Raw genomic sequence first — 22614 nt, forward strand, 5'->3', positions numbered from 1 at the left:
CCACACATCGTCCTCTGTCCGGACTTGCCCTCTCAGCTGTGCACTGATTGACAGCTCCGCTTGTGTATAAGCCTCGGCGGGCGGGTCACGTGCGTTAACGACAGCCCGCCCCTGGCGTTTCATTGGACGGCTGTGCCCGGCGACGTCACGACCCGATCAGCTGTTTGCAAACTGAGTTGTACAACAACAAAAGCTTCAGTTGGAAGACAAGAAGCAAACGGAAAAGAAGCGGAGGTCGCTGTGTCCTGTCCCCGGCACACCTGTAGCTGCTGTGAAAACGCTGACAGCTACTAAGATCTACCTCAGTAACGTCACTGGACGCGGTAACGGCAGGCGAGTAAGTAATAACGCTAGCGGAACGCACTGTGGAAGCGCAAACTTCTGTGCAAGTACCAGACCGTGCGATAGAACGGCGAACGCTAACGTCTGGGAGCTGCCGCGGCTGTGGAACGTTAGCGTTTTAGAACGTTATCGTTTTAGAACGTTCGTGTTTGTAGCGTTCTCCGCCGCGATGCGACTAGAAAGCCGGTGCGGATAGCGCTCGCCCTGCGGTGTTGTTTTCTTTTCACTAGTTGCTGCCCCTTTCCTTTGTGTGACATTCATGACGTTGTGGGATTGAGTGGTTTGTAACAGGACTCCGCCTTTACTACCACTCCTCTCCTATAGGATGCCTTTTAACGGGTGACGTCATGCGTTTTAAGTAGTGACGTTCTAGACCTAACCCCGCCTGCCAAGATGTGACCCCTAGTGCACTATTGTTGTTTGACAACAAGTTGAATAACCTACTTTGTTACACAGGGGTTCCGTCAATTTTGTGTAGGATTGCTTCCCCCCCCCTCCCCAGGTCAAAGGTTAAGGGCTTTTTTTGTAGTCCAAAACTACTCAAATCTACTTGCAGATGAAATAAAATGCTAGATGCACTTGTTTTCTTGCGTAAGGAGGATAGATATTTCTTTGGCTTTGTTCCTGGAAAAGTTGGGGATTATCCTGAATGCACTTTAGCCGGTAATCTATAAATGATCTAAAATAACTGGTTTATTATGAATATTCCCAAATTATAGATATTGGGAAGAACTATTTTTAAGAAATAACTGTATATTTTCTTTTTGATCCACCTTCGTGCTTGTATTTGGTGGCAGCAGGTTGTTATTGTCAGTGATAAATGTTTACATAACTTGTGACGTAGATTCCTAGTTTCCAGCCTGAGGTTCTTCCTTTAGGCTTCCTTCATGCACACTTTTTCTATTAGAGTGTGACTTGTCAGAAAGCCACCCGAATAACATGTTTTCTGTTTGTTTAGTCAGACTTTTACATATAAATTTTTTCGCTGTTTAGGGAATAAGCTATAAAAATGATTAAAGATCCAAAATTGAACACTAGTTAGGAGAAAACACAATTCAATGTGCTTTGTACTTCTCTATTCACAAGGTTAAAGGAATTTTTCGTCTAATGTTTTTTTTTTTTTGTTTTTTTTGTTTGTTTGTTTTTTAGGAACCCAAACTATATTAAAGGGGTTGTCCAGAGTCATCAGTTATTTTTAGTTTTTACTATGGAGCTCAGGTGGGGTAAAAGAAATAAAAAGCCTATGCTCACCTCTGGTCTAGTGTGGCTCCTTCCATCACTGCTGTTGGTATACATAGGCTCAGCAGTGACGTCACATTGACAGTGCACCTGTTACAACCTAATACGGACCACAGACGCAGGGTTTAGTGATCAGACGATGCAACGTTACACCGTTGCTCCGGCAACCCCTTTAATGTAACATAATAAAGTGTACCTCCTGAATTTTTTCACTAGAGATCCTGTGCTCCAACCAGGGGCACCTCTCATTGCCGCTTTGCTGAGCAGCTGTTTCCCCCTATTCTTCATTTTTCACAATCCATGTCTGATGAAAGACCTGTTGGGACCAGAAACGTTATAAAACTGAATTTTGGGTTGCTATTCTGCTAACAATAAATTCTTCCAATCTGCATTATTTTGAAACGAGAGCCGACTTTCCTTGGATGCACATTCCATAAGACGGGCAATGATGTCTTCCACTACTGTGCATGATGTTTATAGAGTAATATATGAATATTACAAATCTGTAAAATAACAGTGTGTATTCATTTTGTCACCTTGGCCCCCAAAGTTGACTGTGTCCCAATAGTTGTCCCTTTAAAGGAAACCTACCATTTCAAATGGTCGGTGTAAGCTGTAAACACCGAGCACCAGCTCAGGGTGAGCTGGTGCCGGTGCTTAGTTTCGTTAGTGTTAAAACCGCGGTATCGCGGTTTTAACACTTTTTAAACTTTATAGCAGAAGCTGCTTTGGCGCTGCGCGCGACCGTGCGCGCGCAACGCCTGCGGCATTTCATATGTAGGCGCAGCACCGAAGCAGTTTCAGCTATAAAGTTTAAAAAGTGTTAAAACCGTAGGTTTCCTTTAGGTTTCCTGGTAGGTTTCCTTTAAGAGACTGTGCAACCATATACATATTGGCCCACATTTACTAAAGTGCTTGCACGAGTTTTTTGTCTGACTTTGAACGTTCTTTTCAGTACAAACTGCTTGCACAGGTATATAAGAAGTGTCGCCCCACATTTGTGTTGCGTTCTGCGCTGTGGGTGCACTATTCTTCATGCAACACAAATATCTGCACTGAAGGGGGCGCTCTAGTGGTCAGCCAGATTGTGCGCCACATTTAACATGCAAAGTCTGACATAATTGTGTCGCAAGCCCTGTGTTAAAGGTGCACCAAAACAATTTGGTGCAGTCTGTCGGGGCAGTGCAGTGGGCACCATATTCATGCAGAACAAGCGCCACTATTCATGAATCTGGTGCCCCCTGCACTATACACAGGTAAACTGCACTGTTCTTTGTAAATCTGCCCCAATCTCACAAGTTTCTAGAGCCAGCCACGAGAACGTGGAACCATAAGACAGAAAAAACTATATTCTACTAAAAGTGTCAGATAGCTCAGGAAATGCGTTTTCTTTGTTGGAGACATATGTTATATGCACTTATGTTCACACGTAGCGTTCTTATTGCGTTTTGAAAAGCAATTCAAAGCTTTGGGGAGGAGCTTTGTCCGATTGCAATGAAATAATGTTGCGTACGGAAACACAATTTTAACATAATACATTCGGGCCAAGCTACTTCCAACAGGTTTTGAATTGGATTTCAAAACACAATACAAGCGCTACATGTGAACGTGGCCATAAGGTAACAAACTTTAGATACAGGATGTGATACAGAATGTTATTGGCGGCTGTCGGCAGAGACCGCCCCATCGCTCAGGAGCCAAATATAAAGCCCTGGATTCTTCATGAATGTTACTTTCCAGTTTTATTACTCTGTGGATATTTATTTTTAAACGTTTTATAGTTGTCTATTTCTACACGACTGCTGCCGCCATCCTAATATAACTTTTATGGCCGGAGACATAACTGTCCATCTGCATAGAAGTTGTGTGCTAATTTTACACTGTAGTTCAGTCTTTGTTTTAAAATATTTTATACACATAATTTTTTTTATATATTTTTTTTAATATTCATATTTTTTTTTTCTATAATGGATCCGAACAACGATTTATAGATACACTGAAAACATTTTTGAACTGAATCTTTGTGTAAGAGGTTGGAAGTAAGAGTTTTACTTATGGAGACAATATAAGGGGTTTTCCCATGAAGAAAAGTTGGGCCCTATCCACCTCTGTTGGACCCGTCGCTCCGTCAAATTAATGGAGCAGACGGCCAGGGCATGACCATTCTGCTCCATTAATCTCTATGGAGTTGACAGAAGATGGCCAGCTCTGCGATCTCCATAGAGAGTAATGGAGCAGAACAGTCATGCGCGTCCGTCTGCTCCATTAACCTGAGCAACAGGGGTCCGAAGGAAACCTCGTTTTTGTGATCTGTGGGGGTATCAGCATTGGGACCCCCACTGATCCACAGGATAGGGCCTAACTTCGTGGGAAAACCCCTTTTAGGCTGCCATGTAGGTGTAGACTTATCGCCATTGATACTCCGCTAGGATTCTGGGAAATACATTTTCCAGGATTTGACAAGGAAAACTAAGCCTGTGTTTGTTTTTTTTGTTTGTTTTTTTTACTACCTTGAAAGACAGCTCTCTTATCATCAAGCATGACTTTCAGGAAGCCTGATGACATGTAGGATTAAAGCCAAACCAGTATTTCTATTTCTGAAGGAACAAATTCCCAACTGCAGACAGATCTGTTTCAATGTGGTTGCATCTCCTCAGTACAGTGTAGGGTTTGGCGTTCTACGGGTGAGGAAAAGGCCAAACTGAGTGGTAGATTTCCTTTAATGATATAGTTGCAAATGTGAACTGCAAAAAGAAATCTAGCTGTAATTTCCGCGTATGTATTTTATGCTTCCTGTTCTAATGCTCTCAGAACCACAAGCCTGATGTGATATCATACTCTACCTGAGGGGGCTGCTAGTGACCGTCCCTTTAAGGATCACACCATTCAGGCACCCGTCACACAGTTGCAGTTTCTGCTGGCACTTGTTCTCCACTACGCTGGCATCACCATCACCTATGTGACTGCCAAGGCAGGAGGGCGATTTCCATGGTTAATTTAATCCTTCTGCCGAGTAATTGTTCAATTGATGATTTTTATTTTTTTTTCCCCCCTTTGTTTTTGCATTGACGGGAACAAGGTGTTCTCTAAAGTATTGACCTTCCCCTGTGATAACTGGTGGTGTGCAGATTGTTTGTTTGATTTGTATCCCTGTTTTCCTTTCTCCATGTGTTCTAGGTTTTTCCTAAAGTGAAATTGCAGGTTAAAAACTATAATGGAGTTCTAAATCTACTTAAAGGGGTTTTTAGTTTCTTAAGGGTGTCTTGTACCCTCCTCCTCCATCATCACCCTCGCACAACTGCAGTAACGTGTCATGTTCACCCGCCTGCACAGGCAATCCCGGTCAGCAGATGTATATGTGTATGCAGGGCCGGATTAAAGGAGGGGCTCCCAGGGCTCAAGCCCCGGGGCCCCCACCACTTTCACTTTTAAAGGGTCCCCCACCAGCTTCCAACTGAGGCTGACAGGTTATATACTACAGGAGCTGGAAGGCTATATACGGAGGCTGGCAGGCTATATACTACAGGGGCTGGCTGTATACTTCCAAAAACATTGTTGGAAGTGCTCCCACCAGTTTGCGCCCAGGGGCCCCCACCACCCTTGATCCGGCCCTGTGCGTATGTATGTACGGTACATGACCTCTGCCCCAACTACTGGCTTCTAGGGTTACATTCCCTGTATCATATCCAATTGTACTCGGAAGGTATTAAATTCCCAATATAGTTGGCACAAATCTGTACTTGTTTGGAACCAGTTGCAAAATCACGATCCTCTGCTTTTTGCCAAAATATTTACTTGTATCAGGTTTTGCCTATATTTTTCAGTTTAGCTATTGCCCAAGATTTGATTACTTAATCTGCTAGGAATTAAAGGGTTTGTCTCCCCTGGTTTTTGTATTTTGGAATCTTTACAATAAAGTATATAGACAAATTGTATGTTTTGACTTTAACAGGTTTTCCACAGTATAGGGCCTAACTTGCTTAGTGATGGGACCCCCACAGATGGCGAGATCAGGGATGTGATGTACCTCTAGTCACACCCCTCAATGACTGGAGCAGTCGGTTGCTCATGTCCTTGCTGCCCCGTTCATCACTATGGAGCTGATTACCGAGTACCGCACTCGACAGTCTCCGTCAGAGATGAATGGGGCAGCCCACCCAAGTGTGACCGCTCCTTAGTCATTGAGGGGCGCGACGGGGTACATTGGACCCTCCCTTCTTTTGATCTGTGGGGACCCATCCTGTGGATCAGACCTAATTTGCTTTTATGGAAAATATCCTTTAAAGGGGTTGTCCACTTTTTTTAAGCAAATAATTAATAAAGAAATTTTATACAATTTTCTTATAAATTCCTCACAGCTAGATCTCCGCTTGCTGTCATTCTCAGGAAGCTTCATTGTCTGCTTCCTGTGGTGTAATCCTCCGCCGACCTATAAGGTGGCTCCGGCCAGGTCATGGCTAGGGCACATACACGGGGCAGGAACGCCCTGCGCGGCCCACACTGCCACCCAGCACAGCCCCCTTCACCCACCATGTGGAGGAAGCTTAAGGGGGGGGGGGGTATAATCGCAATTTCTGTTTTTTTTGTGGTGTTTTTTGTTTTTTTGCAAGCCAGAAAACTAACTCCCCCTATGGGTAGATGTAACAATCAAAATATGATCTGTTTTGGTGATAATTTATAACCGTGTATAAGAATGTCACTAGTTCAGTCGTGTGAGAGAGGGATGTACATACCATAGTCATCACATTCACACAATGAGGTTTTTAGTCCGTGCTGTGACATGTCCTGTCACTTGTGGTTTTCTTGTTTTTAATTGCAGTTTTTCCCTTATTAACTTTTCATGCTGGAAATTCTAGACACATTCCTAGGACTGTTTCTTCTGCAAAACATGTTATTTTAACATACAGCTTTTCTGCTTCCTTTGTGACTGATGAAGCTATTTTAATATTGGGGCGTACCAGCAGGTTTGTCCCTGGAGATCTGTGTAACCATAGCTTTGGAAGTTTTGATAGTAGCAGCAGGACTGTGAAAAATGCATTTTTTTTCTTCCGGTATTGTTGCTGGACTGTGGGAGTTGTCCTCACACTGCTGCGGTTTCAAACTGTTCCCAAGTCCATCCCTTCTGTTGTAATATTTAGCCAGAAACCTCTTACACCAGTGAATTGGAGGGGCTCTGCTGTTTAGTGAAGACATCTCACACACTAGTGCTGCAGAGTGATCCAAGTCCAGCTACAATCCTGGAATGTAAATACATTTTTACAGTCCTGCTGCTACAAACTCAAACAATAGTATCTCCAGGGAGAATAGGATCTCCAGGGACAATACTCAACGTTGGATGTTCAAAACTGCCAGAAGACCCTCTTTATGTCTTGAAATATTGCAGATCATTAGATCAGTCACAGTTGGGTATATCTCCTGTTTTCTGTAAGTCATCTGTTTGCTGATCATGTCCTGGTCCATACAAAGCTGAGTCATTTCATACTGCTTAAAGGACAACTGCAACCAGGATAAAGGACTGTATGCAAATGAGCCTGAGGGGCTCTGGGCTCCATTGGTATTAATGGGGCCTGGAGCCCCTCAGACTCATTTGCATAGTCTTTCATCCTGGTGGTAGATGCCCTTTAAAGGGTTTTTCATGGTCACTGACCAGACAGAATATCAGAGATCTATAATTTATTTCTCTAATTTTGTGACTTTCTCTTCCAGCCGTTCTACAACGCTGAGACGTTTCCTGTGTACCTCTTAACCCGGGGCCTTATATATGCACTTTATCACTGCCTGTGCCACCTTGCTTACCCTGAGCCATCACTGTGCCCTCTGAAGGACTGACAGGAGAAGACCCTGCGTGCTTCTTGGAATGTTCCAAAAACTCAACAGCATGTTTGTCAAAGATGCCGGCAGCGTCTTAAAACGGGACCCAGAACTTAGTGAAAAAGAGGATGAGGAGTGGATTGTGGTAGACTTTATAGGTAAGAATCTCAATTTGTCTCATGTAAGGGGAGGTCTATAGATTTTGTGACTCTGTAAGTATAATAAAGACCATGGGCGCATGGTCTGCGTGATTGTAGATGCGACACAAGCCACGTGTGATGACACGTCCACCTGTGCCAGGTCATAGGCTGCAGTGGCCTCTGGCCAGAGATTCATCACTGAGACTGCTGGGGACATCGCTGTGGCTACTGAGGGGCAAGCGCTGTGGCTACTGAGGGGCAAGCGCTGTGGCTACTGAGGGGCAAGCGCTGTGGCTACTGAGGGGCAAGCGCTGTGGCTACTGAGGGGCAAGCGCTGTGGCTACTGAGGGGCAAGCGCTGTGGCTACTGGGGGCAAGCGCTGTGACTACTGGCTACTGGGGGCCGGCACTGTTGCTACAAAGAGGATTCATATCAGTAGAAACGAATATAACCAAAAACAAAGTGCAGTTTGCCTACATGGTGTGCTCTGTTCATGTAGAACAAGCGGCAGAATTTGCGAATCTAGAGCTTGTTCTTCATAAAGAGAGCTCTCCCTGCACTGCCCCAACAAAATGCACCAACGGTGCACCTTTAATATGGGGTGTGCAACACACTGCTGTCTGACTTTGCATAATAAAGGTGGCGCACAGTCCGACTCAAAACTGGAAACACACACACACTTCCCCCATCTTGGTCTGAAAAACCCACACTCTGAGCTTGAAGGATTTACTGGACCAAACTTAAAATCCTGGAACTCGGCATGTCTGTAATAAAAAAAAAAACCCACCTATGACTTCAGGTGCCCCTGTCTTCTGTTCCATAGAGCCTAGACGTATGTATGTATATAATAATCTCATCATTCGGATCACATCAGGCTGGTGGTTCTGTGATCTGCAGAACTGGAGATACAGACAGTTAAAGGACATCTACCCCACATTTACGGGTGGTAGACTGCCCCCAAACGTATGCTTGTTACCATAGGGGTGATGGGGACTGGGCCGTCTTCTATACTGAAATATGCAGTTATAAAGTTTATGCAAATGAGCCTCCTCGCTCTGTCGGAACATAATTTATTCACGCCCCCTTATCTAAATACATACTTGGCGCCGGCGGAAAGCGCTGCAGACAGGCGGTGACGTCACATGGCTGACTGCTAATCTCATACGTTTGGGGACAGTCTACCACCCCTAAATGTGGTGGTAGATGTCCTTTAAATAAAAAGATGGGAATTGGATCTTAATCTGTAGCTTGCATTTCCATCTATGTTTTAGCTTTTTTTAGGACCACAACCCTAATAAAAACAAAAATAATATTTTAGTAACTATAGAACTGAAGATCAGGGCATCTTATGTGACATTCCCCCTGCAGCCTATAAAAGTGACTTGTTTCTGGTAAAATATGACTTTTCTCTGCTCGTTTTCACGGGTCAACTTTTTTTTTTTTGTAGGTAAACAGGTGAGATGTCACATTAGAGCAAATTCATTTTGGCTATGTATCTGGGGGACACGGGCTGCTGGCTGTATACTTGGGGGGGCGACAGGGGCCCCTGGCTGTATACTGGCTGGAGGCTGTGACCAATGCATTTTTCACCCTCGGCTTAAACTGGAGTCAATAGGTTTTCCCAGTTTTTTTGTGTTTAAAATTAGGTACCTCTGCTTATACTCTGAATGGCTTATACTCGAGTATACAGGCAGTCCCCTACTAAAGAACACCTGACTTACATACGACCCCTAGTTACAAACGGACCTCTGGATATTGGTAATTTACTGTACTTTAGTCCTAAGCTACAATGATCAGCTGTAACAGTTATCAGCGGTGTCTGTAATGAAGCTTTAGTGTTACTCCTGATTCTTATGACAACCCAACATTTTTTTAAAATCCATTTGTCACAGAGACCAAAAAAATTTCGACTGGGGTTACAATGATAAAGTATACGGTTTCGACTTGCATACAAACTCAACTTAAGAACAAACCTACAGAACCTATCTTGTATGTAACCCATGGGACTGCCTGTATATGGTAGTTATCTTTTAGAAGCCACTGTTGTAAATGCTTCCTGACATATGGTGTGAAAGAACACCAGGGGGCGCCATGACAAGTAAGTGAAAGTAATATAATAATAAAACTTTATTTGTGCCATCATATACCACAGCACTCTCTAGGCTTGGGTACGACTTAAATTATTCCAATTTAAAAGATTTATATATTTTATGTAGATTTATAAAAATGTATGGTAGGAAATCAACATATTTTAAACATCTTTAAAAACTTTCCCATTCTAATCTGATTGTTTCTCCTCCATTGAAGTGAATAAGTGCACTAGAACGCCAGAAGACGCCTCTGCCTTTGAGGAAATCGATTACGTGAATGAAGACCCCGTCTTGGATTTTCCACCAGGTGCCTTTGAACAGATGAATGATACAAGTGACTCTTACTACGTCCATTTTGATCCGTGTCCCTTGGAGGAGAGTTGGTTTGTCACTCCACCCCCTTGTTTTACGGCTGGAGAGTTGGACACTGTGGAGGTGGAGACGAGCCCGATGGAGAACCTTCTTATTGAACACCCCAGTATGTCCGTCTACGCTGTGCACAATCTATACAGTAAGCAGCCGAGGACAAGCGACTCAGAAAAACACAACTCAAGTTCTATAGGGTAAGATAACTTTCTGTTGTAACTTCAGAAGCGCTTGTGTTGGGGGGGGGGGGGGGGGGTTGTAGTCTTTGAAATCCCCAAAAAATCAGAATATTGTAAAGGAGGAAGTCTCACTCCATATTCTCCAGATGTTGGGAAACAAGGAGGTTCTGTTTCTCGTGGTCTTGTATCCTAATTTGCAGGACTTAAAGGGTTTCTCCAGCCACATACAAGTTAGCCCCCTATCCACACCACTGGATTGCTGAGGGTCTCTGTGATGGGACACCAAGGGATCAGGAGAAAAGGGGTCCTTTGTACCCCCGTTGTAACTCGCGAGGAAGAGAGCGGCCGGTCACGCATGTTCCGGCTGGTCTATTCCTCTCTGTGGCGCCGACAGAGATTGCCCATTGCTGAGACCCCCACCCATCAGCAAGTTAGCCCCTATCGTGTGGCTGGAGAACCCCTTTGAAGGCTGTGGTGGGATTCACATTTTTAACAGGGCTCCTTTGCGAGCAAGAAATCCATCACGTAACGTGGTGCGAGTTAAAAAATGATACATAGGCTAATCAAACATTACAATATTTAAAGTGATCTTAAAGGGATTGGCCACTCATGTTTTTGTAATGTGTGTGTGGGAGGCTCCGCTTTCTTGATGTGTGATGTGAAGCCTCCTGTCTTGTACCTCATCGGCCAGAGATTCCTGACCATAAAATGGCCGAAGATGGAGGGTCATGTGATCTCTGTCCATGACCAATCACCAGTTAGAGATCACATGACCCTCCATCTGCGGCCATTTTATGGTCAGGAATCTCTGGCCGATGAGGTAAAAGACAGGAGGCTTCACTATCAGGAAAGCAGAACAGAACTATTACTAGATGTATCTTGGTAAATTATACTTTAATATGAATATAATATTTAAATTGTTCTATAATTTAAAATATAATTGGACTAACGATGAATATAATTTTACATATATTTACACTGACTAGTTATAGACCTATATGCACTCATTCCTCACCCTGTACAGTCCCATTAATATCCCATAAATTAAAAAACTGATGTGTTCACTGCATAGATCCAGGACAATGACATGCTAACCTTGGCAAATACATACATACAGCACCACGAACCGAGCGCCATACATATATACAGCACCAACACCCAGCTCAGTACATAAATACAGCACCAGAACCAAGATCAATGTAAAAATTATCTCATAATTCTGCATTCAATACTCAATAATACCAGAAATTACTTTGAATCCAGCAACTTACAGATGATGTCTTTTAATTTGTGTAGTTCATTAATTTTGTCGTTCTACTTGGCCGCCATTTCAGTTTCTTTCAGCAACCGTGCCCCCACAGTAGCCAATAGCGGTCATCTATCGGAGCCAATATAATAACACTGTCCAACTACTGTAGCCATTATAGTAACCAGTAGTCACCGTAACCCCACATAATGGCCAATTATCATGGTGCTTGTCCCTAGTAGCCAATAGTCACAGTGCCTGCCCCACAGTAGCCAATATAGTCACCATGACCCCACATTAACCAATAATCAAAAATTTGATTTTGACAAGAAGACTTGGGCCAATATCTTATGGTCTCTATATCTTGACTTTTTTTTTTTTTTTTTTTTTTCCAGGGTGGATCCAGGTCATAAAAGTGTACCTCAGCACGTCCGTTGTTTTGTTGCTGCTCGCACCACGCTCCTAAACGCGACAAAGACGATTCCATTCACTAAATTGTCAAAGCAGAAAATGGAAAAAACTGTTCTCAACCGAAAGAGCCTTAGACGCCAAAATCGCATTCGAGGATGCCATACGCACCAGGTCAAGCACAGCGGGGTCATTGTGCACCAGCCTTGCCAGCGTCGGTACAATTATTGAGAGAATGTCTGAGCGATTTTCTTCTTTACCTTCCCCCTCCTCACACTTGATCCCACTCTCTGGGAGTCCATGTTATACAGTGTGGGAGCCTAGGTCTCTAGTCTTGTGTAGATGGTTTAGTATCTTTTTGTCTTTCTGAAATGTCTTGCATTTCAATCTAGTAAGATGTCATTTGTTGTAATGGATATGGTTACAAACTACTACACACCTTATCCGGTTGAGAATGGGTTATTGCATCTCGTGATGTACTATGGCTTTGATAGTTGGCACCCTCTCTTTGGCTTTGGCTAGATCCAAGTCACACGTTTAGCGTGGTATGTAGCCATCTAGCCCCAGGCTGGACTTGGGGTCCAATGTCGCAATGCCACGACTGCGCTCCTAAATATTCTCTCTGGTTTCCCCAAGTCCATTATGCAACTAGTAAGAGCAACTTTCGTCTTTTTTGGGCTGGAAACCAAAAATCAGGATTTTTATATGTAGGGAGTAAAAATTCAATACTGGTTTATACTGCGTTTTCTCTCTACAGTAGAGAGGGCTGCGTTACACCTCCTGGTACAGAGATGTAACCATTCTACTGAATACCAGCAAATTACTATTTTTTCCAAGCTTCCACTGACGACCAACGTGTTAGTTAATATTTTATTATCTTGTGTTCTCTTAAAAACCACCATGGCATTTTTTTAATGATGTTTTTTTTACAATTTTTGTTTGCTAACAAAGGGATGTTGGGCATTGTACAGGAACTCATATGTAGCAGTTTGTGTGTGTGTAATATTCTATAATATTAGCTGAGATTTTGAGTGTTTTTATGACTTTTTTTTTTAATTTTCTTTTTATACTAATTTTGTAGTTATATTTTAGTCTTGCATTCGTCTTTAGGGCCTGTTCACAAAACCTTACCTGTGGATTCTGATGTGTCTTCCACATCTGAATCTTCTACATCTCAATCTAGATGACAAAGCTATTGCCAAATTATTTGGCATCTCCCAGTGCAGGATAATTCTGGAACGCTTAAAGAGTTAAAAAATATTGATGTATTAATAGAATAGATCATCAGTATCTCTAAGTGATGGGGGTCCGACACCCAGCACCCCCACAGATCTAGGATGATGAGATGGCTGAACAGGAAGTGGACAGCTCCATTCTCTTGTGTAGTGGTAAAACCAGGTTACTGCAGATTTCATTCATTTTGCTATACTCTACAATAATAAAATTTGAATATAGAAGAGATGATCTTTGGGGAGTGCTGGGTGTCGGACCCCACTATTCTGATGACCTATCCTATTGGAAAAACCCTTTAAATCGTGGCTCAAATTGGTTAAATTTCTGTGTTAAAAAAAATCGGCCTAAAGTGTATGTAAAGTGTTCTCTTTGAAGGCTTAAAGGGGTAGGCCACTAATAACAAACTTTATCATGGTAAGTACTAGATGCTTATAGGGTCTCCTATATAGTACTTGCCCCAATAAAGTTTGTCTGCAGCTCCTAGGAGCCACAGGTCACATGACCAGCTGGCAGCAGGACTTCCTGTGACATCCCGTGTCCTTTCATTACTGTAAGCTCGCCCCGTCCATCATAACGACTCCCATATCCATGGGCGTAACTAGCAGAGGTGGTAGGGGTCCCCCATAGCAGACATCTGAATGCTGTATACTGAAGATGTGCACTGTTATATACATATTATGCTCAACCGTGTGCAGCATAATCTGTATATAATGGTGCACATGTATTGTGTCAGTTCAGAAGCCGGGGCCCCCTGACACTGCGGGCCCCATAGCAGCTGTTACGCCCTTGCCCATATCCAGGGTTGGAGGGGTGTGCTGATGCTTTTTAGCAAAGTTTAACAGGGTGAGTACAATATGGGAGACCCTTTTGGGATCTTAAACCTAACTCGGTAAAGTCTTTTATTGGTGGCCGACCACTTTTTTGCAGTGGGTGCCAAGAACACCCCCGGTCTATACCATGTGCTGTACTTTGGCCAATCACCATCAACAATTTGTGGCATGAGACTGCTGACTGGTGTGCCTTACGCAGTACTGTTCCCCCCCCCCCCCCTAGATTAACCCTTCATAGGCATCATGTACCTAACTGCACTATTGTCTGAATCTGTACCACAGTTGCAGTGTTATCAGGAGCTATGTATATACTGTAAAGGGATTATAACCTCTGTTTTATACTGATGCTGCATATGTGGACTATAATGCCCAGCGTGAGAGGGCATCGCACTCCAATAGCAATCCATATGGGCTTCACACAGTCTTCGATTTGAGTGCAATGGCATCTACTACTTGTTCTAATGTAATACTTCCACCACCGTATCATTGCCAGTTATGTAATGTGACTTTGGTGGTTTTCATTGCTGTGTGGTCATCCTGTATTGTAGGGGGTCACCCGCGTGTCCTGATGATGATAATGAAACACTCGATACATTGTCTCTGTGTGTCTATAATGAGAACATGGAACAAAAATCAACAACGTGATACAATGTAGCAAAGAAATCCCAGCAGAACCCTCTGCACATTTTTTTTTTTTGTGTCCAAACCAACTAGACCAGTGATGAAGAACCTTTTAGAGGGCGAAAACAACCCAAACAACAACAAAAACCCACTTATTTATTGCAAAGTGCCAACACGGCAATTTAAGCAATAACTTCTTGCTTACTGCTTTGTCAAAGCTTTCACCGTATTGGCGTCCTGAGGACATCAATACAGTAGAAAGAGGAGAAATTCAGATTATTAATGAAGCCTCCCTCCAGGGTCTCCGGTACAAGAAGAATGCAGGGCCCGTGGCAGGGGATCAAATTATAATCCAGCTCTGTTCACATCTTCTCACTTCTCCTGCTGTCCCAGGCAGCCAAGGATGTGTTGCTTTAAAATAGTCCTCATTGTCCTGTGTGGACTGGGACTGCAGGAGGAGGCCATGTGTCCTGTCTTATGAACTCTATGCTGAGGACCTGGGTGCCCACAGAGAGGACTCTGAGTGCCACCTCTGGCACCCGTGCCATAGGTTCGCCACCACTGAACTAGACCGTTCATTGCAAATTGTTCAAATCCTTGCGTGTCATTGTTTTTTCTTTTGTGTGTTTCTAGTGGTTTGTTCCACATCCTAAATCGCAAAATACACGCTCTCTTGTGACTTCAATGCAACAACAGGTTGCATGAAATCGGGCACATTTGTTTGGTCATTCAAGGATAGTCACGTTTCGTTATCTTGCCAAAATTCATTGCATCACAAGATCATTGCTATACACTTTTGGCCTACATTTTTGTTCAAATGTAGTTTTATTCCTAATACAACGTGCTAAGGTTAGGCACACTGGTAAGTTGCCCAGATAATCTAACGTTTCAATCTTTAATTTATGGACATTGGCATATCTGATCCTTAGGGGTGCACCTAAACTCTCAGGCCACAGAATTCCCCCTATCTTGCTACACCCAGCGATAATAAATTAGGTTTTTTTATATAGTCTGTCCACTTTCCATGCAGTGTCTCGCACCCATGCTGACATCTGTTTTAAAGCATATCAGCTCCTGCTTAGTAGCAGGTGACTGTGCCCCTGAAACTGCTGGATGTGCTGCCTGAGGCTAGAGGCTCAACTTGCCTCATGGCTGCTGTGTAAAACGTATACAGTGCATGTAATCTTATTTTGAGGCTCTATGTTCATAGATCTCAAAGTGTTAAAGCATTTCAGTGGGGCATTGATTACCCCCCAGTCAGTCAGGATAAAGGGATAGCAGTATGCTCCATTGTGCACACGCTCATGTTCGACATACTGGGGCAAATTTACTTACCTGGTCCTGTCGCGATCCCCCGATTCGGATGGTCTGACAAAGATGAAGTCCGGCGCGATTCACGAAGCTTGTGCGCCCGAGTTCCTGCATCTGGCGCTTCCCTGCCGAGGTCCGCCGGATTTCGCCTTCTTCTACCCGGTGCTTGTAAGTGCATTGTCTTGTGACATAATTCAAAATGTTAAATCCCGCATGTAATCCGGATAAGCAACCCCCCCCCCCCCCATATTGGTGTTGGCGCCAATGCGGCGCAAAACGGAAATAGTCGGGAAACCCCACTGAGCCCCACTGTATGTTAAAGAGTATCGGTGTGAACGAGTCTTGAACGCTACTTGTTGAGTCAGCACATTTCTAAGCAAGCCTCAGATCTTTTTTTGCTGTAGAGATGATGGTTAGATGCCTTCCAATACGAGTCAAATGGGATGCACTAAGTATATTTTATTTATAGATCTATGTAGTTACTACAGTTGTTATATACTATACATTGTTATATATGTGTCCTGTATATGTAGTATTAATACTGTCTAGCAAGAAATTTCCTTTTGATTTCTCATATGTATGTATAAAGAAGTCTCATATTCCTCACTGTTTACTTTTTTGGTAGTGCTGCCTTCTTTTTCGGCTTTTTTTTTTTTTTTTTTTCCCTGGCCTTCTCTAACTTGTGAGGAACCACACTTCTGTATAGGCTATGGAAGAACGCTAAAAAAAATTGGAGTAGATGAACTTGACATCGAGGCATTTTCATCATAATTGTATAGTATTGGAAGGATCTGTATGTAATGTTCATAAAACTTTTTAGAGACTTTGTCTTCTTAAATATTGGGGCTGCAAGAGATTAGAAAAAGGGTAATTGCAGTTACAAAAAGTTCTATTAATTTCGTGGAACTTTATTGTATTATTGACAAGTCCAACATTCTTTGCATAGAATCCTCCCAAAGTTCCATATATTTTTACAATAAGATCTACTGTTTCTGCACTGCAACAGTTAAAGGGGTTTTCTTGGCTTGTGGTTTATTTTGGTTACTGATGACCTACGCTCCGGATCAGATCAGTGGGGGTCATTCTTCGCCAGGCTAAATGCTCTGAACACACAGGGTTGTGATATCCTATACCCATTCAGAAGTGCAGGTCTCCGGCACAGCCAATATGCAGTGGACAATCTGCATCTACATCTCTGTTCAAGCCTCCGTCCTTCCAGGTCATATATATGGAATCTTTTATTTGCAACCGATTTTCTGGGAATATTGTGCAAATGCTGCACGTGAGCGGACAACGTGAAATATTATGATCTCTTGTATTGTATCCCGGTTCCAGGTTTGTGTCACTGTTTGTAATGTCTGTTATGTCTTCTATTAGAATATTAGGAACTGTTCTCAGGGTTAAAGCTATTCAGCCGAACATATGAATAATTTAGTACTTATGAGGAGAACCTATAATATGTGTGAGGTGTGTGTTTTATAATGGTTTGTAACTTTTTTTTTTTTTATTTTGTCTTTTAATGGCCAATGGGGGTTATTGGGGTAAGAAGGACCATAAGCTTAAGGTACCACTCTGATGGCTATTTCTCCCAGTTTCATCTTCATATACACATTTCGATAATTTCTTACCCTAGGGAATGTTTATGGCCAGCTTAAGAGGTGGGGCATATTTGAATTCAACATGCCCAATCTTTGGTTTTTGCTCCAAAAGGGGCCCTACCAGCAGTGCCTTCATTGGTGCGTATTCACACTGATGTGTCTATTGCTCCTCCTTCTTCCTGTGGTTTCCATTTGGCATCTGTCATCTGTATCTGTGAAAATAAAACATAGGACAGGTTTCTAATCAGAAAACTGATCATTGGAAAACAACTGAAATGTCAAAACAATAGCGCAGTAATGCATCCGTGAAAACTACTGATGCACGGACATGTGCAGCGTCCCCACCAGGATCTGACCTTTTGGACTTGGGGCAGCTGGATTCTCCTGGTACTAGAGTGGCAGGATAGAGCGTGGCCTAGCACTCTACTGGGTCAAGGCCGCTTGGTCTAGGTGTCTTGACAGGTGAATTGCAGGAAAGAAGGAGATGAGTGGATGGAAATGGTTCTCCCTGGGGCACTCCCTATGTCTGTGTGTGTGTATGGGACAATGGGTAGATGGTAAAGGGGAGGCCCTTGATTTTATGCAGCTTTAAGGGATCACACTGAGACAAGGGATGTGAAACCTCAACTCGCGGTTTCTTTATTCCAGAACACCAACTTGAGAGGCAACTGGCCAAGGTAACCATGTAACTGGTCCGGGTCCCAGGTCACTGGTTGGATTGTGTTCAGTAGGAGTAATACTTTGTAATACTGCATTGGGCAGGCCATTACACGTGAAGGAGTCCTTTATTGCGACTCCTCTCTCCCCCCTACTTCCATAAAACAGGAGGTCACGAGATAAAAGGCTGGTCCAATCAGTTCTGTCATGTACATGGTGAAACCAGTTATACTGTGTCCATACCCTGCTCCATACATTGGAAATGGAAGTGTTTTCAGTTTAGCGTCTGCTTTGTATAAGTAACATTGACATTAATCACGCGAACAGCACAGATCTGTTGCCCCTTTTTAAGTCTGTGTGTAATGTTACACAGCTATATGTTGTCAAAATCACTCCCGGTGCCACCTGTACATCATGTACACGTGTGCCGCAAACATGCGTAGGAATCGGACCTGCTCTGAGTTTTCTTCATCCTGTGCATGGGTCCAATGAAATGAATGTGTCGATGTGCCATCGGTTATTAAAACACATAGCACACGGATAAAAAACAGTCCTGTGCGTGTAGCCTTAGGGGGCGGCACTACAAAATGTTCTATGCAGGGACTTTCGGTAATTCCTCTTGCGCCTATGTATTACTCATTTATTACATGTCTTTCAAATATTTCCTTCCACCTAACTTGTACTTGAAAAGATTGACCTTTTTTTTAAGACCACTTATAACGTTGCCTCTATATGTGCTTTGAAATTGTTAAAGGGCATCTACCACCAGGATGAGAGACTGTATGCAAATGAGCCCGAGGGGCTCCAGGCTGTAAATGGAGCCTGGAGCCCCTCAGACTCATTTGCATACAGTCTCTCATCCTGCTGGTCGATGTCCTTTATGTTCTTGTTTACGTCCTATTTTTAGGTTGCTTATTGTTATATAGGTTATGTATATGAGATCCAGTGTGGTGTAAAGTTAGCAAATGTCATACTATCAGACGGGCAAGATCATGGCCCAACACTTCTTACCACGATCCGTCCACTAGACGCCGCTGACCTGAAACCATGACTTTGCGGTGCCTTTCACTGGAGATAATTGTTTTCTGTCCATTTTGACAGATTTGTGTTGCTCGGTTTTGGAACTATTGGATGTGTTATGATGCTTTCCAATTTACCACTTTAGAGCATCAATACCGGCGACTGACTGTATAGAAAGTTCTTGTAGAAGACTTCATATTTAGTAAAAAAAAAAAATATATACATTAGTTATAGGTGGAGAAACCTTATTTAAAGGGAAACGAATTGCCTTTTAACTAAGTAAAACTATATAATGGAGAATAGTCCTTTCATATATCTGGTTGTATTCTCAGACGATATATATGTATATGGTTTATATTTGTGACTATAGGGGCAGACATCTTGCCCGGCCGTCTACCATGAAATCCATCACTTGAATGGTATCAATGAGCGAATGGGTGCTCTGGGTCATGTGCGATCCCCTTTGTCCATGGTGGATCCTGTGTAATCTGTCTTCAATTTTTTTCATAGGGGTTACCTTTCATTGCTATGCTCCCCTCTTGCTGTCAATTTTGGGTTCTTCTCAGCAATGTTGTTCTATGAGGAAGGTTTAAGTGGGCAAAAACCTAAAAACAAGGGGTTATGCATGAAGGTAAAATGAATATCCAGATACGGATATTAAGCTTTCAGACTGGGTCATCGTTGCAGTGACCTCTTAAAAAATTTGAGTGGCCTCATGCACACGGACATATGCCCGTAGCCGTCAGCGCGCGAGAGCAGGTGGGGTTGATTATTGTACTCGCCATACCGAGCCCGGGCGCCATAGTCGTCCAACCCCTTCGCGTTACCCACAACCTATAGACATGTCCCACTATCAGAACTGTCCCACTTTTGGTTAGACCAGTTGACCATCAAACGTGGAAGAGTCAGCTGACTCACCCCCCCCCCCTTCCCTTTCGACATTTGCCGCTGGAGGGGGTATAAGAGGGATTGGGTGATTCTCGCCTATTGTTTTTGCTTTTTAGACAGGAGAAACTTTTTTTCTCTCCTTGTATAGAGCATGTGCACCTTCGGCCAAATTGATCACAGTAAGCGGAGGATCTTTTGGCTGAATGTATGTAAAGTGAACCTTATTAGTGGTTATTATTAAAACTATTATAATAATATGGATACATTAGTGACCCGGAATAATCGTTAGTGTATATATAAAACAAATGACAAAAAAAAATTTACATAAAACTTTAAAGAAGGTAGACTTTCTTTAATAGGTGAAGACCTTGTAGATGTGTGCTAGGACCCCATGTTCTGCTTAGTTTGTTTGGTCTAGTGTATTATAAATACGGTGTCGGGTACAAGAAGGGGGGGGGGGAATCCCCAATAAAATATTTCCATAGCGGTCTGCAGATTTGTAGAAGTCTATCATCTTGCAGACCTGGCTTGCTGACGATCTCTGACGTTCTCATTGAGTCTCAGCGGGGTGTCGAGATGCTCCTCTCAATGAATGAATGGAGGGGGGGGGGGGGGTCTATAGAGCAGACTGCTTGCCAGAGATTTCCAAGCAGATGGCAGCGAGGGCAAGAACAAAAAACATCTGCACTGAAATTGAGGCTTTCAGATGTCACTGTAATTCAGGCACTGACTATGCAAATGTAGTCTGGGTTTTGCAACCAAACGGGCACGTGTATTGTCACGGTAGCAAGAGTTCATCAATAAAATCTGAATTTATGCTTAAAAAAAAAACAAAAAAAAAAAACTCCTTGTTTACATTTTTTTGTTGCCTATGAATGGGATGGGGATTATAAGAATCGCTCTGATGGGGGACCGAGGCTGATTTTTAAGATTAAAATGCTGAAATTTTGCCAAATTTTTCATAAAAATGACTCCTAAGAATAAATCCTTTATTTTAATTTTTTTTTCCGTAAGTGACACAAAAATTCATGCCCGTTTTTTGCTTCCTAAATATCCCACAATTCTGTAAACTTGTATGAAGGAAGAATTTTGAAGACTCTGCTCTGACCCCCCCCCCCCCCCCCCCCCCCTGTTCCATTTAAAGGGTGTCTCCTCCACATGTGGACTACATACTATATATTTGGGTCTATATATTTTCTCCCTTTTTAACACTTTCCCTCCTCTGGCCGGACGCACAGTTGTGTGTGTGACACCTGCCAACTGTCAATACGCTAGCAATGTCCCCCGCATTACTAATGAGCTGAACCGTATAGGTGGCCGAGCGGGAAAGGCTGACAGCTGTCTGGGCCGCACACTGCCTCTTTACATACTATTACCATGCAGGCGGCTATTATGCTTTTCTTATGTGATGTCCGGGCACATTAACCCCTTCATTGCTAAAAAACCCTTTCACATCTTGTAAAACAATTGCAGCTACTGAATGTGATATTTGGATTATGTAAGTAAATTTGTTTTGTTTTTTTTTTGTGCAGATTTTATTTTCTTGCATTCAAGAGCCACTAAATACATTGATTTGCAGTTACTATAATAAAGTGAAATCTCCCCCAAAGGTCCCCTCCCTAAAGGACTTTTCTTTTTTTTTTTTTTTTTTTTCCTTAGCATACAAGCCCTTTTTAAAAATATATTGAAAAATATTTTGAAATATTGGGCGGTCTACTCAAGGAGGTTTTAGGCAGAATTCACACTGATGTATGCGTATGCATACATCTGCCGCAATGGAGAGGAGGATGGTTGACACCCCCCCCCCCCCTCTCCATAGCAATACACGGTGTATAGATGTAACACTGGGAGAGATCGGACATGTCCTATCGCTCCGTGTGGCCATTCTATGGGGGACGTGTGAATGCGGCCTTACTGTATGTTATATTGGTTCTTTTAAGCAGTAGCAGAACTGACTACACCAATTGCTAGCTACTTATATCTAGTGGCGGTTACATTGGCTATTACTAGAAGAACACCATCCAATGTCGATGTTTGAATTGTATAATTTGCAGGCTTGTATTGTTATCTAAATGGAGATGGAGAACCCTTACGTTGTGCAACTTTGTTAAAACAACAGCAATCTGACTCCTGCCAGCAAATCTCTGTAATATGTCACCAAGGCTGCGATTGGAAACAGCTCCCCCCTTGTCATAAGACCGTGCCTGGTATTACAACTGAACTTCAATCAGATTTAAATGGTTATCTGAGGACTGCTCCTTGCCCCTTTTCACTTCTAGGCTCTTACTAATACACACGACAGAACTTAATGAGCCCCATTACAAGACGTTTATTAGGCACTGACTTTGCTGTACTGACATGAGAACTGAGTTTAAGCATCAAACATGGCCATGTGAACGAATATTGTGCGCTATTCAGTAACTGCACACAGACTTTCTATGGACTCGTACACACGGCTGTGGTTCTATGGCCTTGTTTGTGAGCCGACTCTGTACTGCAAAACTGGGGCAGGAATATGACTTATATGATTTTGCGGCTTATGTTGATGCCACATGTGGCGTTTTGAACACGTTTTTGGTCCGTTTTTAAGTCCGTCCAAAAACGCATGCATTTTTTTGAAAACTCATCCGTTTTT

The 22614-nt window shown here is 42.9% G+C and overlaps 1 protein-coding gene across 1 annotated transcript; it reads left to right on the forward strand.

The window, feature by feature from the left end:
• The first annotated feature begins 91 nt into the window (after window positions 1–91).
• On the forward strand, window positions 92–18844 carry TP53INP1 (tumor protein p53 inducible nuclear protein 1). The gene is made up of 4 exons (XM_072151445.1): window positions 92–337; window positions 7288–7550; window positions 9840–10185; window positions 11809–18844. Exons 2-4 carry the CDS (start codon window positions 7439–7441, stop codon window positions 12050–12052), a joined length of 702 nt encoding a protein of 233 aa, XP_072007546.1. The 5' UTR covers window positions 92–337; window positions 7288–7438; the 3' UTR covers window positions 12053–18844.
• The last annotated feature ends 3770 nt before the right edge of the window (window positions 18845–22614 follow it).

Source organism: Engystomops pustulosus, chromosome 5 (assembly GCF_040894005.1).
Source record: "Engystomops pustulosus chromosome 5, aEngPut4.maternal, whole genome shotgun sequence".
NCBI lineage: Eukaryota > Metazoa > Chordata > Amphibia > Anura > Leptodactylidae > Engystomops > Engystomops pustulosus.

Bases quoted from the DNA above. Each gene is read 5' to 3' on its own strand.
- TP53INP1 (XM_072151445.1), top strand. From the start codon at position 7,439: ATGTTCCAAAAACTCAACAGCATGTTTGTCAAAGATGCCGGCAGCGTC. The intron at 7,551-9,839 runs GTAAGAATCTCA...CCTCCATTGAAG, and splicing joins GATTGTGGTAGACTTTATAG to TGAATAAGTGCACTAGAACG. The intron at 10,186-11,808 runs GTAAGATAACTT...TTTTTTTTCCAG, and splicing joins CACAACTCAAGTTCTATAGG to GGTGGATCCAGGTCATAAAA.